Genomic DNA, 18,118 nt, shown 5'->3' on the forward strand with positions numbered 1-18,118 from the left:
GTCAACTGGAAGACTATTAGGGGAACTATATATCACCATCTGCGCAATTGTGTTTTGTTCTAAACATCCTATTCAGCTGGAAACAAAACACATTTTCGATGGAAGGCACAACATTAGAAAGGTCAGGAAGTTCATTTCAGATAGATACATCTAAGAGACAAAGAAATAGCTGAAGAACAGGATTTTATAAAATGAGACATGCTGATGGTCTGGAGGCACAGTGTCTTCTCTAGGTACAATAATAATGGTATTTGATAAGCGCTTACCGTGTTCCAAGCACTGTACTAAGCCCTGGGGTGGATACAAGCAAATCCGGCGGGACACAGTTCCTGCCCCCAAGGGGCTCACAGACTCAATCCCCATTTTACAGATGAGATATCTGAGGCACAGAGAAAAGAAGTGTCATGCCCTAGGTCACACAGCAGACATGTGGCAGAACCGGGATTAGAAACCATGACCTTCTGACTCCCAGACCTGTACTCTATCCACTGCACCATGCTAGACAGTGCTCTGTGTGCAGTAAGTTCTCAATGAATACCACTGATGGTTAAATGCAAAAGTCTGGAAGCTTCTGGGAAAGGTTTTGAGTAAAGGATTTTTCCTAGAAACCAGATCCAGTTCTCCTGTCTCTCATCAGTTCTGGAAGAACAGTTAGTCTGTGGTTTGACAGTGGAGGGGTATTCATTGAAAAGCCAAAATATACATCTCACTAATTTAGGCACTGGAGGTTCATTGCATAGAATCTTTATGGTCTTGCCCTCCAATAATTTACAATGTAATTGAGAAGAAAGGCAAGGTAGGTAAACATCAAAGAGTCAAACACAAATACATATACAGGTATCTATCCATAGAGAGATATGTTTACACAATGATTAAAGAATGAATAGAAGGGAAATAGGGAATTGTTCAAGTGGGTTAAAGAGTGGGTGGGGTACTATAGTTAGTGAATGGGGTCAATGGAAGCAGCATGGCCTAGTGGAAAGATAATGCCCTTGGGAATCAAAGGCCCTAGGTTCTACTCCCAGCTCTTCCACTTGTTGTATGACCATGGATAAGTCACTTAACTTCTCTATGGCTCAGTTTTCTTTCTGTAAAACAGGGATTCAATACCTTGTCTTCCTCTCCTTAGACCAGTATGGTGTAGTGGATAGAAGATGGACCTGGGAATCTGAAGATCATAGGTTTTAATTCTGGCTCCACCACATGGTTGCTGTGTGACCTTGGGCAAGTCACTTTACTTATCTGGTCCTCATTTATCTCCTTTATAAAATGGGGATTGAGACTGTGAGCTCCATGTGGGATAGGGACTGTGTCCACCCCGACTTGCCTTTATCCACCTCTGGGCTTAGTATGGTGCTTGGCACATAGTAAGCACTTAACAAATGCCACAATTATTATTATTATTATTATTATGACTCCCACAGGAGACAGGGAATGTGTTTGACCTAATTATTTTGTATTTACCCCAGTGCTTTGTTTGGCTCATAGTAAATGCTTAACAAATACCAATATGCTAATTAGAGAAAGCTTCCTGTATGAGGTGAACCATGAATGAGGGAAGGTGGTTAGGAGAAGGTTATAGAAATGCCAGCTCCCTCCCACTTCATTCATCTCTTAGGACTGGAAGCTTACAAAGGGAAAGTTGTACTTTTATCATTTCCAGATAGCTTTGGAATTTTGTTCAGCTGGACCTGTTAGGCTATGGCTAGAGAGCTGGATAGATGGCTCTTCTTTCTGTACTGGGAAACACATTTTTGTTCCACAGATTTTCCCAGGCCTGGCTTCTCTGCTTGCGCCTATAAATACCCTGTGCAATGTATCTTGTTTCTAATTGTTTAGTTCTATTCAGAAGAGTAATCGTTGGACTTCAGGCGTGTTACATTAAATACCGTTAGAGGCTTCATTATTCAACTTAAAACTAATCGGGTTAGCTTGAGACAATTATTTAATAGATTTGGTTAAGATTCAAATCACTCACTGGGAAGCCTCCCCAGACACGAAGTCTTTATTTCCCTTCAGAAGGGAGCCCATTTTAAAAGAGCCATTTCCTAGGATGTGCTAATTTGACAGGCTGTGATTGGCTGAGGTGTCAGTTGCCATGTACCGATTGTGTTGAGTTTCCTGGGTCCTACCTCATTCATTACCTATCACATCACAACCCAGAGGAAAGGTGATGGGTAAAGCTGGAGATATCTCTGGACCATACTGGGCTCAGGAGTGTGAAGATGCATATTCAGCATGGTCTAGAAGAAAGAATGTGGCTCCCAGCCCTGCTACTGACTGTTGTGTAACCTCTCTGTGCCTCAGTCACCTAATATGCAACAAAGGTATAATAATCCCTTCCCCTCCCTACCCCATAAGGAAGTTAAGTGGATAAAATGGGCAATTACTGAGAAAATAAAAGTGCTACACAAATTTGAGGTATTAAATACAGTGAGCACATTCTTCACATGCCCTTTCTTGCTAATGGCACCTTTGAGAACTGCTTTGAGGCAGCTGGGACTTGAAATCAAGCACCAGACCCTAAAATAACCAAGTCTGGCCTAAAATCATGTACCCAGGTATCTCACTTTATATGGGACTGGCACACACTTAAAGCCTCTGCTCCTTAACCCCCGAAACTGTCAATGAGCCCCATTAAATTCTCACTACTGGCCAGCTGTCAGGGAACAGCCTTTGCTAGCTGCGAGGTGGCAGGAGCGGAGGCAGTATCATCTCCTGCTCTGTCACTCTACTGACTGTAGTCAGAGGTAGCGGCAGAGCGGGGTGAAAAGAGGGGCTCTTTTCAAGGTCAATAATCTGACTCCTGATTCGAGAAAGGCCCAGGTTCAAGTTCTGGCTCTGCCACTTGCCTGCTGTGTGACCTTGGTTAAGTCACTTAACCTCTCTCAGTTTTCTCACCTGTGAAATGGGGATGTGATCACTTCTCTCCCTACCTCTCATACTGGGAGCTGAAAGACTGGCCACAGATTGTGATTTACAGTATGACTTTAATGCATGGCATCATTAATTAAGCTAAAGTTAGAATAGCTCTGCAGTTGGTCTAGGGAAGAGTTGATGATCTAGTGCTGCTGGTTTAGGCCTGGCTCTATTTGGTTGGGCTTTGCCATCAGTGGTGAAAACTTCTAACTGAAAACCATCTAGAACATTCTGCAAGGAGGCCAGGCCCTATAGGAATCCTGAAAAGTAGTTAACTAACATGGGCAAGAGAGAATGTAGCCCATACCAAGTTAACCCTTTCCCAGGATATGTCCAAATTCATTCATTCGTTCAATCATATTTATTGAGTGCTTACTGTGTGCAGAGCACTATACTAAGCACTTGGTAAAGTACAATAAAGCAATAAAGAGTGACAATCACAGTCTAGAGGGTCCATATGGCCCAAGATCAGTATCATGCTGAGGTCACTCTGTCCGTCAATGGGTCAGCCATGTCCAAAATAATGATGCATGCACACTACACCATCCTGCACCCTGGCCTCCCTTTGCAGTCTATTTTTCAGTGGGAAAATGACTAGCAAGGGCTTGAGAATTTAGGTGGTTTTTCCCAGCCACTAGCCCTCTCATTGATTCCTCTGTACTAGTTCTCAGTCCTGAGATCTCAGGACTAAGGTTCATCTATCATTCCCAATGGAAAGCATCATCAGTAAATTGTATTTATTGAGTGCTTACGGTGTGCAGATCACTGTAGTAAGAGCTTGGGAGAGCACAATATAATAGAGTTTGTAGACATGCTCCCTGCCCACAGTGAGCTTACAATCTAGAGAGGGAGACAGACATTAATATAAATAAATTTTGGATAGAAATGTAAGTGTGTGGGGCTGAGGAAGTGGTGAATAAAGAATGCAAATACAGTGATGCAGAAGGGAGAGAGAAGAAGAAATGAGAGCTTAGTCAGGGGAGGCTTCTTGGGGGAGATGTGCCTTCAATAGAGGCAGACACATTATAACCTCTCAACCTGGTGGCCTGGGAAGTAATACAAGAAGAAGAGAATGCTTCAAAGGGGTGAGATTAATATTGAAATGTGTTAAAGCTAATCAATAAGAAGAAGAAGAAGGTGTGGTATTACCAAGCACTGTACTAATTAATGGGGTAGATGCAAGATAATTAGGTCCCTCATGGGGTTCACAGTCTAAATAGGAGAGAAAACAGGTATTGAATCTCCATTTTCCAGATGAGGAAACTGAGGCATAGAGAAATTAAGTGACATGTCAGAAGGCAAGAGGCAGAGCCGGAATCAAGATCCTCTGAGCCCTAAGTCTGTGTTCTTTCCACTTAGGCCACACTGCTCCTCAAGAGTATGCTCTGGGCCAAACAGGATCTTTGGAAGCTGGTTGATTTTTTTTTTAAAAGACTATTTGCAAGTATGACTTAGGCAAGCATGGGAAAGGCTGTGAATTTCAAACCTGGAAATGATTCTGGGCCAGAAAAAGAAAAGGATGTCTCACTTTACAATCCTTCACTGCAATCTACCATAGCATATTTCACACATGGCTCTCTCCTCGAGAAAAGTCTATCCCACTCTGTAAGATTTCACTAATGTAAAATATCCATACCTAAAAGGAAAGGGATTTTGGCTTGAATCCTAGGTGCGTATTGTTCTAACAATGCCTGTCCTCGAGAGGCTAAAGCAAGATCCATAATGTCAGTATATAAAGTCTATCTTCAACTCAAACAAATCTTTTGCTAGATTCTTTATGTCCTATCTGAAGAGCTTGAAAACTATTTACGACTGAGAAGCAGCATAACCTATAGGAATGAGCATGGGCCTGAGAGTCAGAGAACCTGGGTTCTCATCCTGGCTCCTTCACTTGTCTGCTGTGTGACCTTAAGCAAGTCAGTTAACTTCTCCATTCTTCAGTTCCCTCATCAGCAAAATGGGCAATCAATATCTGTTCTCCCTTCTGCTTAGACTGTGAGCCCTCTATGGACCTGATTATCTTAAATCTCCCCCAGCACTTAGTACAGTGCTCAAAACATAGTAAGTGCTTAACAAATGCCACTATTATTAACCAAAGCAGAACATATTCTTGTTTTAGAAATAAATTTAGAAGAGGTAGAGGAGATGTGTGAGGAGGTGAGTGGAATGGGGACTTCTCTGCCTTCACAGAATGCCTCGGATCTGAAGAGAAGAGTGCTCTAATTCTGGGGATCTTTGTTCTTAGAAGCGGGATGAGAAGACTATCAAATTCCGGAACCATATCATTGCCTGTGTCTTTGGAGACACACAATCTGCCCTGGTAGGGCTACGAAACTTTGTGATGCCTCTGCGAGCAAGTAACTACACCTTCAGAGAGCTGAGAGACATTGTGTTCATTGGGTCCCTGGATTACTTGCAGAGAGAATGGCGGTTTCTCCGTAATTTCCCCAAGGTGTACATCCTGCCAGTGAGTAGCAATGTGAAGGAGGCATGAGTTATGTTTTGAGTTTCTAGGAGATGGTTTCTTTCTTTTGCGTACACATTATTTTTCTCTGTCTCTGCCTCTCTGCGTCTCTCTATCTCTGCCTCCCTCTCTTTCTCTGAGTCTGGGCTCTCTGCCTCTCTTCATCTCAGTTTCTCTCTCTGTGTCTCTCTCTGCCTCTCTTCAACTGTGTTTTTCTCTCTTTGTCTCTGTTTCTTTCTACCTGTCTCTTCATCTCTGTCTCTCTATCTCTGCCTCTTTCTGCCTCTGTCTCTTGGGCCTCCCTCTCCTCTCTGTATCTGTCTCTGTCTCTCTGTATTTCTGTCTGTTTCTCCCTATCTCTGTTCTCTGTATCTCTCTCTTTCTCTCTCTCTCTCTAGTTATATATGGCATTCTTATATTTGCAGAGAAACTTCCAAAATAAGCCTCGCCAACATTTTCTCACTTAAGAAGATGTCTCATTATGCTTGGTAAATTAACTAAAATACACGGTAACATATTCTCTCTCCTTTTTCCCTCTTTCGATTTTGATGCTGGCAATGCCACGGTATCTGCACTTTTGCTGCTTTTCTCTAGTCCTTTTATGGATACCACCAGAAGACACTCTTTTATGCTCATTATATTGACGATAACAATATGTAATTCAAATGTTCCAGCTCCCTCCCCATTAGTTTAAGTGGAGTTTTGCTCCATTAAAACTAACTTTGTTCCTTTGGCTTGCTATTCTACTATGTGTATGCTGTTAATATGGAGAGATGAAGCTCTCAGCTAAAGGGAGCATTTTCTCCATATGTTCCAATGAAGAGCCAAGCCAAGGAAACATTTTTAAGCTGCAAAAGTGGCTCACTCAATAAGAAAAAAATTAATAAATGGTATTTATTGAGCAATTTCTGTATGCAAAAAATTGTTTCTCAGCACTTTGGACAGTACAGTGCAAAAGAGTTGGTAGACATGATGCTTGCCCTCAGACAGCTTACAATCCAGTGGGGGAGACAGACTATAAAATTCATTATAAATAGGGGATGCAGCAGAGTATGATGATATGTATATAAGTGCTGTGGAGCTGGGGTGAGTATCAAAGGAATTAGGGACCGTAAACCTAAGAAAATAGGCAATGCAGAAGAGAGGGCAGAGAAGGTGGGGGAGTGAGAGGTAAATTATGGAAGACTTCTTGGAAGAGATGTAATTTTAATGGGGCTTTGGAGATAGGGAGAGTGGTGATCTGTCACCTGTGGAAGGGGAGGGAGTTCCAGGCTACAGAGAGGATGAGAGCAAGGAGTCAGGGGTGAGAGAGACAAGAATGAGGTACAGGAAGTAGGTTGGCATTAGAAGAGTGAAGTGTGTGAGCTGGGTTGTGGTGGGAGAGGAGCAAGGATAAGGAAGAGGGAGGGAGCTGATTGAGTGCCTTAAAGATAATGGTAAGGAGTTTCCATTTGATGCAGCGACAGATAGACAACAATTGGAGGGGTTTTGAGGAGTGGAGAGCTATGGACTGAATGTTTTTTCAAAAAAAAAAATGACCCGGGAAGCAGCGTAAATTATGGAATGGAAAGGGGAGAGATAGGAGGCAGGAAGGTTAGTGAAGAGGCTGATGTAATAATTCAAGTGGGCTATGATATATGCTTGGTCCCATGTGGTAGCAGTTTGGATGTAGAGGAAGAGACAAATCTAAAGATTCTAGCAAATCAACTTTGCTTGATTTTCTCATGCACCTCTCCAATTCTCATTCAAATGCCACCTGAAGAAAATGAATTAAATAGAAGTAGCCTTCCTGCATGCCCAAATCCAGGCTCTCATGAGGACTATCCTTCTTTGAGGAGTTCCCAGACCCAGTTCTTCAGCAAATGAAGAAAGCACCTGAAACTTTTAGGACAGTCTGGGCAGCACATAGCATGGAGGCCCGCAAACCCCTCTCTCCCACTTCCTACCTCTGGCCTGAAGCACCCTCACTCCTCAAATCCAACAATTACTCTCCCCTGCTTTAAAAGTCTTATTGAATGCCCGTCTCCTCCAAGAGGCCTTCCCTGACTAAGACCTCCTTTCTTCTTCTCCCTCGCAGTTCTGTGTCACCCTGACTTGCTCCCTTCATTCATCATCCCCTCCTAGCCCCACAGCTCTCATGTACATATCTGTAATTTATTTGTTTACAATAATGCCTAAATCCCTTTTAGACTGTAAGCTCGTTATGGGCAAGGAATCTGTTTATTGTTGTATTGTACTCTCCCAAGTGCTAGGTACAGTGCTCAGCACACAGTAAGCACAATAAGCACTTAATAAATATGATTGAATGGCTGACTGACTCTACCTCAAACCCTCTTGTCAGGGATCAGCTCTTTTCCCTGGAGACCTGAAAAGAGCTAGCATCGAGGAGTGCGCTATGTGTGCTGTCCTGGCCCCGCCATCGAAGGTTGAAGTCAGCCAGACCCTGCTGGACTCAGAGTGCATCATGGCCACACTCAATATTGGATCCCTGCATGCCTATCCTTTCATCCAGACTCTCTCAACCCCAGGTAGGAAGCAATCGCTATGGAAAAAAATGTTCTCCTGCAAAGCAGAAAAGAATGCTCCTTGACTTTGAGATACTTGTCCTTCTCTTTGGCCTTCAATGACTCTCAGGGGAAGAAATGGTATTCAGATAACTATCATAGTGTATTCATCATACTTACAACTTTCTCCAGAACCTCTCATTGCTGGTGACTGATTCAGGCATTGCCAACCCAGTGGAGATGGGGAGAAAGAGTTGATAATGATAATTGTGTTATTTGCTAAGGTCTTACTCTATGCCAAGCACTATACTAAGTGCTGGGGTAGGCACAAGATAATCAGGTCCCCCACAGAGTTCACAATCTAAGTAGGAGGGAGAGCAGGCATTGAATGAGAGCAGATGAGGGAACTGAGGCATAGAGAAATTTCCAGACTTTCACAAAGTCACACTTTGTGTGAAAAGTGGTGGAGTCAGAATTAGAACCCAGGTCCTCTGACTCCCAGCCCCATACTCTTATCACTAGGCCATGCTGCTTCTCGTATTATTACAGAAGCTATTACAGTCTGAATGTTTCTGCAAATAATAATAACTGTAATATTTGCTAAGCACTTACTATGTGCCAGGCACTCTAAGCAAGATACAAGATAATCAGGTCAGACATACTTCCTATCCCACAAGGGACTCATAGGCAATCAGTGATATTTACTGAGTGCATGCACGGCACGTAGTAGGTACTTACTAAATGCAATCATTATTATTATTATACCATGTGCACTAAGCATTTGGCAAAGTACAGTATAGTAGTATCTGCAATCCCTGTCCACAAGGAGCTAGTCTATAGACTATAAGTAGGAGGAAGAACAGGTATTTTATCCCCATTTTACATCGGAGAAAACTGAGGCCCAGAGAAGTTAAGTGAATTCCGTAAAGTCACATAGCAGGCAAGTAGCAGAGCTGGGACTAGAACCCAGATCATCTGTGTTCTTTGCACCAGGCTACACTGCTTCTCGTTGTTTCTCTCATTAAAAATGTTGCCTAAGGCAAGAGAAACAAGTAGGGCACCAAATCTAGGGTAACGAGGTAAGCCATACTCCTGTGGAATTGAAAATGGGGGCAGCAAATCCAGCAGCTGCACCACCACAGCCTTTTGGACTACCTGCACTGCCCATCTTAATAAGATGGCAAGTGTTAAAATGTGCCACAAAATGGAGCCACAAAATGTGGAATACAGTGCCACAAAATGGAGGATATAGTCATCAGTGGGGGTTGGGTGCCCTGAACCTCATCTGGCCTCAGATGGTCAATAGCTTCTCTGCCAAGCCCTGACCACTTTGTCTATAGGTTCCCAAAGCTGCCTAAAAGGGGCCAGAAAGCTAAGGGTGGGAATGGAAATGATACAGTAGGATAGTGGGTGGAGGGAGTGGGAGGGTGAAATAATTTTTTTTAAATGATAGATGGATTTGGAATAGCACAAAGGATATGATTCTCCAAAGATATGACAATGGGGGCACCCATTTAAATGAAGATGGTGCAACTGGAATGGGTGAAAGGGGTTAGGGGAAATGGAATAAGTAAAGGAAGAAATGGCTTTCCTGACAATTGCTTATAGACAAAGGGATGTTCTTCCTACCACCCCTGCTATGATGGTGGGGGCGGGGTTGAACGTGGAAAGCCAAGTCTTGAGATAGGGCAATGAGGCCCCAGCAAGATTCTGGAGAGTCCTAGCCTCTGACCCCTGCCTGGTTGATCCTGGACAAGGAACTTGGTGTCTCTGTGCTCTGTCTACAAAGTCAACATTTTACCCTTGACTCAGCCGCTCTGTGACAAATCCCTAATAACAAAGCACTTTGCCAATATCAAAGTGCTATGAAAAGGAGCAATAAGGCTGCCCAAGCTTAACTCTGCTGAGTGAGTCGTAGATCTATAAAGTGACACCGAAGCTGGCCTAATAATTCCTTAGCCTCACAATTAAGGCCACTTCTCAGATTTACGGGGCTTTTTTTTTTTTGGCTTTTTTTTTTGTGGACAGGGAAGTAGCATTCACTTTAAAGGCATTATCATCAATAAATAAATGAAAATGCTTTCACAAAATAAGGCTAGGCTATCCTGGCAGGACGATCAGCCAGCCATTAAAACTGCTTGGTGATTCATCCTGCCTATAAAAACATCTGTTTCCTCTCCTACCTCTAGTATGGGTGAAGGATGCTATTAAAATGCAAAGTCCCTTAACAGTAATTCTAAGATGGGTTTCTCATCTAAGTGCTTTCCTCCTGTATCATGGAGTACTCTAAGAACATCTATCATTGAAGCTGTGCAGACTATTCTGAGAGTATTCTCACATCCACTTATTAGATAGAGAAACTGAGGCTTGGGAAAGTTGTGGCTTGCCCTGTCTAGCCAGAGAATCTCAACATGAGAACAAGACTTCTGTTGAGTAAATTCCCACTCCAAACTTAATGACAGAACTCTCCCAACATGGAGAACTGACGAACCTAGGTACTAAGAATTCAAGATTGGGAACCCAGACTCAACAAATATGATTGATTGTAGGATTAAGCTCATGCAGTAACCATTTATCGCCCAAGTGACCACAGCATAGTGCTAATGCTGTGCCCTGGCACTAGACCTCTGCAGGTGGTTGTCTTGATGCCACCAGGTTCCACGATACACATTATTCAGCTATTTTCCAGGATAGAGCATAGGTCTGGGAGTCAGAAGGACCTGGATACTAGTCCCGGCTTTGCCATATGTCTTTTATTTGTCCTTGGGGAAGTCACTTCATTTCTCTGGACCTCAGTTACCTCATCTGTAAAATGGGGATTAAAAGTGTGAGCCCCATGTGGGACGGGAACTGTGTCTAACCTGATTACCTTGTATCTATCCCAGTGCTTAGAACCATTCTTGGCATTTAGTAAGCACCTAACAAGTACCATAATTATTGTCATTATCATTTCTTATGGGCAGGCCGAACTCCCAGTTCCTTGGTCAGAAGCCCCCACCACTGATGGCATAGGTCCATTAGAAAGAACTGGGATTAGGCACTGGTCTCCTAATTCCCAGAGCAGTGCTTATTCCACTGGACTAAATAGCTGAGATGCTCCAGTCTCAATAGTTAAGCGTTAGATTGTAACTTTGAAAGTGAATGGCAAAATCATAAGATTTTTAAGGTAGAAGGAAGAGCTGGAAAAAAATTATCTTGAGCCTAGCTAAATCAATTAGTTGATTTATGTTAGGGTTGTTTGGTTTTGATTTTCTAACTTTCCTCTGAACAATCAGGAAAAGCCACTGCTGAAGATGCGACACTGGACTAAATGGCCACGCATTCACACACACACACACACACACACACATGCATACACGCCTCATCCCCAAGTGATAGCTTTTCCCCAGGTTCTCAGGATCTTCCTAAACGATCTGCTATCAACACTGATTTTTGAATGAAACCAGTGGAAAGAGGAAGAAAGGGAATGACATAAAGACTATCGGCCCCACATTCACTGCCCCAGGGTCACTAACAACCCCAGGCTTCATGGATTTTTTTTTTCCAGGGAAACTTTAAGGTTTTTCAGTAATGTTCTAATTACTGCCCTGTCATGTCACAAAGGGAACAGGTTGGCAAACCTAGGTACTGAACTAAATAATCTGTGGCATAATCTAAACATATAACGGTAATTAAGTCTGACAACTTAATATGCTACTGAAATTTAAATGTACAGTAGTAATCTACAATTAAGCAATCTTTTGTAATAGCAGCCTGCCAGCCTGTAAGATTTCAGGTATGGTACTGTGTACTATTTGGTAGCAAAAATATTGACATAAGGAAAATGTATCCAGGCTATGATCTGACATATTCAAATTAATCAGTACTGAACATGAAAAGGTAGAATAAAGGCAGTAATTTATTTTTTTATCCTTCAGCTGGCATCACAAGCAGATGTTTAAAGCTGTCATCATAGCACTTAAGGATATTTCAACATATTACTGTCCTTTTTAGAGGCTTGGGTTCCTCAGATTGGTTTGGGGCATCAAGGTAGCCTAAAAGAGACAAATATTCATCTTGAAACCTTCCCCACTGCAGTCTTCTTTCTGTCCTTGTCTCCAGGTCAAGTCTTTTTTGACTAGAGAGAAGCAGTAAAAATGTCCACATTCTACCAGGCAAGAATAGTGGAGAAATTCTGAGCTACAGCTACAAATAGGAAAAACTGGAAAATTTGCCCCCAAATCCCATAATTTCCAGGACTCTATCAGAGATCATTTCTAATAAGACAATGTTGGCTACAGGGTGCAGAACAGAGAGTTGCCCAACCAGAATGACCTGAAAAGGAAATTTTAGTCTGATTCAATAATTAAATATGGGAATCCTTGAACTAGGTTTCATGCCTAGACTCCAGTCCTCCCTTTGGCGGCTCAGAGTATAGTTCCTTGAAGGAGCAAGTTGGCCAGGTGCAAGAGGGACTAATTCTTTTTAATAATGTTGGCATTTAAGTGCTTACTATGTGCCGAGCACTGTTCTAAGCGCTGGGGTAAATATAGGGTAATCAGGTTGTCCCATATGAGGCTCACAGTTTAATCCCCATTTTATAGATGAGGTAACTGAGGCACCGAGAAGTCAAGTGACTTGCCCAAAGTCACACAGCTGACAGTTGGCAGAGTCTGGATTAGAACCCATGACCTCTGACTCCTAAACCCTTGCTCTTTCCAGTGAGCCACGCTGTTTTTGAGAGAAGAGGAAAGGATCAGAGGGGAAGAGCTACCAATTCAAGCTACCTATTCATTGATTCATTCATATTTATTGAGCACTTACTGTATGTACAGCACTGTACTAAGCGCTTGAGAGAGTACATTACAACAACAAACAGTCACATTCCCTGCCCACAACAACCTTACAGTCTAAAATGGGGAGACAGCAATATGAATAAATAAAATAAAATTACAGATATGTACATAAGTGCTCTGCAGCTCAGAGAGGGGAAAAGCAAAGGGAGCAAGTCAGGCCGACACAGAAGGAAGTGGGAGTTGAGGAAAAGTGGAACTAAGTCTTCCCAGACCTCTTGGAGGAGATGTGGCTTCAGTAGGCTTTGAAGGTGGGGGGAGCAGTTGTTGAATTGAGGAGGAAGGGCATTCCAGAACAGAGGTGGGATGTGGGCTAAGGGTCAGTGGCAAGACAAGTGAGAGTAAGGCACAGCGAGAAGGTTAGCACTAGAGGAGTGAAGCATGTGTGCTGGGTTGTAGAAGGAGAGAAGTGAGGTAAGATAGGAGGGGGCAAGGTGGTGCAGTGCTTTAAAGTCAATGGTGAGGAGTTTTTGTTCGATGCAGAAGGTTGATGGGCAACCACTGAAGTTTTTCCCAACTATCTGCAGTTGGGAAGCTACCCACAATATTCTAAAGGCAGAACCTCCAGATGCACAGTACATTAACATGTGTTATGTCACCTTGCAGCATGATGGGACCAGTGGAAAGAGCATGGGCCTGGGAGTCAGAAGCCCAGGGTTCTAATCCCAATTCTGCCCCTTGCCTGCTCTGTGTCCTTGGGCAAGTCACTTAAATTATCTGTGCCTCAGTTTCCTCATTTGTACAAATGAGGAAAAAATACCTGTTCTCTCAGATTGTGAGCCTGATGTAGAAGAGGTACTGTGTCCAACCAGGTACTGTGTCCAACATGATTGTCCTGTTTCTACTACAGGGATTAGCCAGTGCTTAGGACATAGTAAGTTTTTAATGAATGTTATTGTTATTATTATCCTCATCATCATCATCGTTATTGTGTCATCCAGGTGTCAGTTTTGCGGAGGTCTGACTGATTCTACCATAACTTAGCGAATTTCTGCAGAGTACCATGATGCCCTCAATTGTTTCAGAGCCATAGAGCTCCCCTCTAAGGTTCTTCTGAATATAGCCACTGCTTCAAAATCACATAATTTGGTGGCAGAAGCTAAGGAAAGGGGTGTTTTGACACTGACAAAAAAAAATTGTACATAAAGGTGTCCAGTACTGAATCTTTTCTGGCCAGGGGTCAGATCAACTGAAAACTGGGCTATTGAGTATAAAACTGAACAAATAACCACCTTATCTGAAGTCCCAGTTCCAAGATGGATGCCAGAGCAATGGTGCCAGGGAACACATCTCATGACTTTCCAGCAGAGGACAGTCAAATGGATGTCCACGCTTCTGGTTAGTGTTCTAAAGTCACAGGTGGGGTCCATGTTTAGCCCCCTTTGTCTCTGTGTCCTGGCCTTTTATTTACCACTACCATGAAGTAAAAATTATCTGTGCAAATTGACTTAGTGGGGGCTGCTGCCTGACAACACCATTCTGAACTGGCACTACCGCCCCACCGAGAGTAATTATATTTTAGTTATGATGTCAATAAGCAACTCCCAGGAGAGCCTTTCCTTTTTATTCCTCTGAAACACTGACTGAATAAAATGCATCTCACAAAAAAAAAAAAAATCAGAGACAAAATTTTCTAAATATAGGAAACAATTTGGGATTTGGGCATGACAGAAACATTATTAAGAGAAAGTACAAAGGTACATGGAGTGCTTTTCCATTCTTATCGAGTCTGCATAGCATTGTTCCTGCATTTACCTCTTCTCCCCTTTTTATTAATGCCTGTTCCTGCAGATGCGACTGGCAGACATAATCCATCCTATCATCCATCAGAGCAAGGTTATAAAAGGATCCCCATCCTAACAGAGCTGAGTAAGTTGTTGTTTGAGAACAAATTTCACAGGAGGAATCTGTGTGCTTCCTTAATGACGCATTTGGGCTCTTGTTAGGACAGGGTGGGACAGGACAGGAACACCACTACAGGACCACCCTAGAGAAAATTGAGGTCTAAATTGGAACTGGCACCTTGTGAAAGGAGTGATGTGGTGTATCAAGTGACTATGCACAGTACACCATAATAAATCCATCCTGAGGAAGGCTCTGTAAATCAATCTAGCAATGAACTGCAGGATGTTCTGATACTTGGGCCAAAAATGAGAAGCAGCATGGCCTAGTGGAAAGAGCATGGGCCCGGGAGTCAGAAGGTCATGGGTTCTAATCTCAGCTCCACCACCTGTCTGCTGTGTGACCTTGGGCAAGACACTTCACTTCTCTGGGCCTCAGTTACCTCATCTGTAAAATGAGGATTGAGTCTGTGAGCCCCACATGGGACAGGGACTTGTCCAACTCAATTTGCTTGTATGCACCCCAGTGCTTAGAAGAGCATCTGGTACACGGTAAGTGCTTAACAATTATCATCATCATCAGTGTTAGTATTTTTAGGTGATCCCCTTCTTTTATGAAATAATGAGTGCTCAGTGAATTTTAGGAGATACGTCAGCAGGTGTCAAGACATGCAAGTCACCATGGACCCTGAAAATTTGGGGATTTACACATTCATGTGTACTATGGGCTATTGAGACTGAAATCTTTATTAGTGATCTTCATTTAGGGTGCAGCATAGCATAGCAATGGGTTGTAGGTTGCTCTCATGCTACATTCAGTTCTCATCTCCAGTGTGTTTCAGTCAACTCCCTGGTTGAATATAGATAGGTATATAGATATAGAGATATATACAGTAAAGATGTTAATTGAGAATATGTTGTAATGTATGCTGATTGGTAAAGAAAAAAAAGCAGTTTTCTTGTAGAGGGAGGGCATCCATTCATGATGTGTCTTCTCAGGGGACTGAAATGCTTATTTGCGTTTAAGACATCCTAGCAGCAGATTGTTCATCACATTAGGATGATGTGTCATAAACCAGGCTCATTCATTTGTCTGTCTGATGCTGGAGTGTGGTAGGTTTGCAATGATGCTTATATGATTAGTTGCAGGAATTAGTACACAGGCAGTATCCCAGACCTTAAGCGAACAGCCAGTTGTGGCAGGAGAACTAGAGAGAGGCTACTGGTGACACAGCAAGGGGTGGATGAAAGGGAGAGGAGGTGGATAAACTTGTTTAGAACCTATGGTTGTCTCTTTCAGTGAGAGGTAGGCAAAAAGGGGGCTGCTCTCTGAGGTAGAGCATCTGGCAGCAGGACAAAACACCTATCCTCTCCAATTCTGGAAAACAGGAGTCAGTCAGTGGACGTGACTGTGCCTTGGGTCTTCTGCCAGATATAAAACAATCCATGGTATTTACTGAGCACTTAGACTGAGCAGAGCACTGTATTAAGTGTTTGGAGGAGTACAGTACGGTTAATATCAATCCTTGCCATCACTCTAGCTGGGAAGATTGACACTAAAATGAATTTCAGGTAGAGGGAAATAATAATTATGGTATTAAGTGCTTACTATGTGCCAAGTATTGTAATAAACACTGGGGTAGATTCAAGAGGGTCGGGTTGAACCAGGCCTTATCCCTCATTAGGCTCAAAAGCAAAAGAGTTTTAAAATAGTACATAAATGTTGGGATGGGGACATCAGAGCTGCAGTGGGAGACGATTGAGGTGAGCAGAAGGGAAAGAGATGATTGAGTTCCTTAAGATCAATGATCAGGTCCTTATGTTTCATTTAGGGAAGGATGAGCAACTGTTGGAGGTTTTTGAGGAATGGGTAGATGTATGCATAGCAACGTCTTGGAAAAATGAGATTAGCAGCAGGGCTGAGGCAGAAAGGTCAGCGAAAAGGCTGATGCAGTAGTTGAACTAGGTATAATATATACTTGGGTCAGTAAGAGCAATGTGGATGGAGAGGAGGGGGTGGATTCTGAATATGTTGTGTACATAGAGCTAGCAATTTGATGATTGTCATTATCCTTCACTCATTTCTCTTTCAATCCATCTGTTCAGTCAAAATTGTGGGCTTATAAGGGGAAGACAGTGGTTTTGTCAATAGTCACAGGAAAGTCAGGGGGAAAAGGGGATTTGGGATGGAAGATGAGTTATGTTTTGGTTTTGTTACGTTTGAGGCATCAGTGGGACATCCAAGAAGAAAGGTCCTGGTGTTGGGTGAAATGCATAATTCCAAAAGGGTGCAGAAGTTGAGGTTAGTGAGGTATATTTGGGACTCATAAGCACAGAGGTGTTCGTCAAAGTACTGGGCATAGATGAGCAAGCAAGTGGATGTAAAGGGATAATAGAAGGGAACCGAGAACTGTGTTTTGGAAAACCCCCATAGGTAGGGTTGGAAGGCAGAGGTAGGAGGAAAATCAGGAGAGGACATTTTCAGAAAAACCAAGATCAGACAGTATTTACAGGAGAAAGGGCTCCTCTCTCAAATACCCCTTTCCTCTCCAGCCAAACTGCTACCACTTTAATTGAAGAATTTATCCTATCCCACTTAGATTACTGTAACAGCCTCCTTACGGACATCCCTGCCTCCTGTCCCTCCCCACTTCAGTTCATACTTCTCTCTGCTGCCTGGGTCATTTGTCTACAAAGATGTTCAGTCCTTGTTTCCCATCTCCTCCAATACCTCCAGTGGTTGCCCTTCCAACTCCACATCAAACAGAAAACTCCTTACCATCAGCTTAAAGGAGCTCAATCACCTCGCCCACTCCTACCTCACCACTTTACTCTTCTACCACAACCCATCCCACACACTTTACTCTTCTAATGCCAACCTACTCACTGTACCTCGATCTCATCTATCTTGCAACCAACTTCTTTCCCATGTCTTGCTCCTGGCCTGGGACACCCTCCCTCTTCATATTCAACAGACAATTACTCTCTCCACATTCAAAGGTTTATTAAAGATACATCTCCTAAAAGAGACCTTCCCTGAATAAGCCCTCATTTCCTTTTCCCTCCACTCCCTTCAGTGTCACTCTTATTTGCTCCCTTTATTCACTGACACCCCCCCCATCCCAGCCTGACATCTATGTACAAATCAGTAATTCATTATTTATATTGATGTCTGTCTCCCCCTCTAGACTCTAAGCTCATTGTGAGATGGGAATGTTTTACCAACTCTGTTATATAGTTATATCATATTCTCCCAAGCACTTAGTACAGTGCCCTGCACACAGTAAGCACTGAATAAATATGATTGATTGATTAACTGATCTCTAGTTGTTGAGGGCAAGCAGAATTAGGTGAGATTTGGAAAGGAGGACGTCATTGGTGATCTTGGAGAGAAGAGTTTCAGTGGAGCAGAGGGAGCTTATGCCAGACTGATGGAGGTTGGGGAGATAGTTGGAGTAGAGAAGAAGGGTAAAAATCTTTCAAAGGAGTGTTTTTTGTTGGTGGTGGTCGTGGTGGTTTTCAGTTGTACTTAAGTGCTTACTATCTGCCAGGAACTCT

General features: G+C 42.9%; 1 protein-coding gene and 1 long non-coding RNA gene across 4 annotated transcripts in view; one reads left to right on the forward strand and one right to left on the reverse strand.

Annotated features, from left to right (window-relative positions):
• Positions 1 to 18,118, reverse strand: part of LOC114812286 — a 477,687-nt gene that overhangs the window by 441,912 nt on the left and 17,657 nt on the right. The gene's annotated exons all lie outside the window — the stretch shown is intronic.
• The window catches only part of KCNU1 (potassium calcium-activated channel subfamily U member 1), a 109,384-nt gene that overhangs the window by 73,243 nt on the left and 18,023 nt on the right, over positions 1 to 18,118 (forward strand). The window contains exons 21-23 of one of the 2 annotated variants that reach the window (XM_007669860.4): positions 5,165 to 5,386; positions 7,725 to 7,911; positions 14,511 to 14,588. In XM_007669860.4, coding sequence (XP_007668050.1) covers positions 5,165 to 5,386; positions 7,725 to 7,911; positions 14,511 to 14,588 — 487 coding nt within the window. The remainder of the gene's footprint in view (positions 1 to 5,164; positions 5,387 to 7,724; positions 7,912 to 14,510; positions 14,589 to 18,118) is intronic. The other variant, XM_029066781.2, reaches the window with a different exon arrangement.

This window comes from Ornithorhynchus anatinus, chromosome 5 (genome assembly GCF_004115215.2).
Source record: "Ornithorhynchus anatinus isolate Pmale09 chromosome 5, mOrnAna1.pri.v4, whole genome shotgun sequence".
Lineage (NCBI taxonomy): Eukaryota > Metazoa > Chordata > Mammalia > Monotremata > Ornithorhynchidae > Ornithorhynchus > Ornithorhynchus anatinus.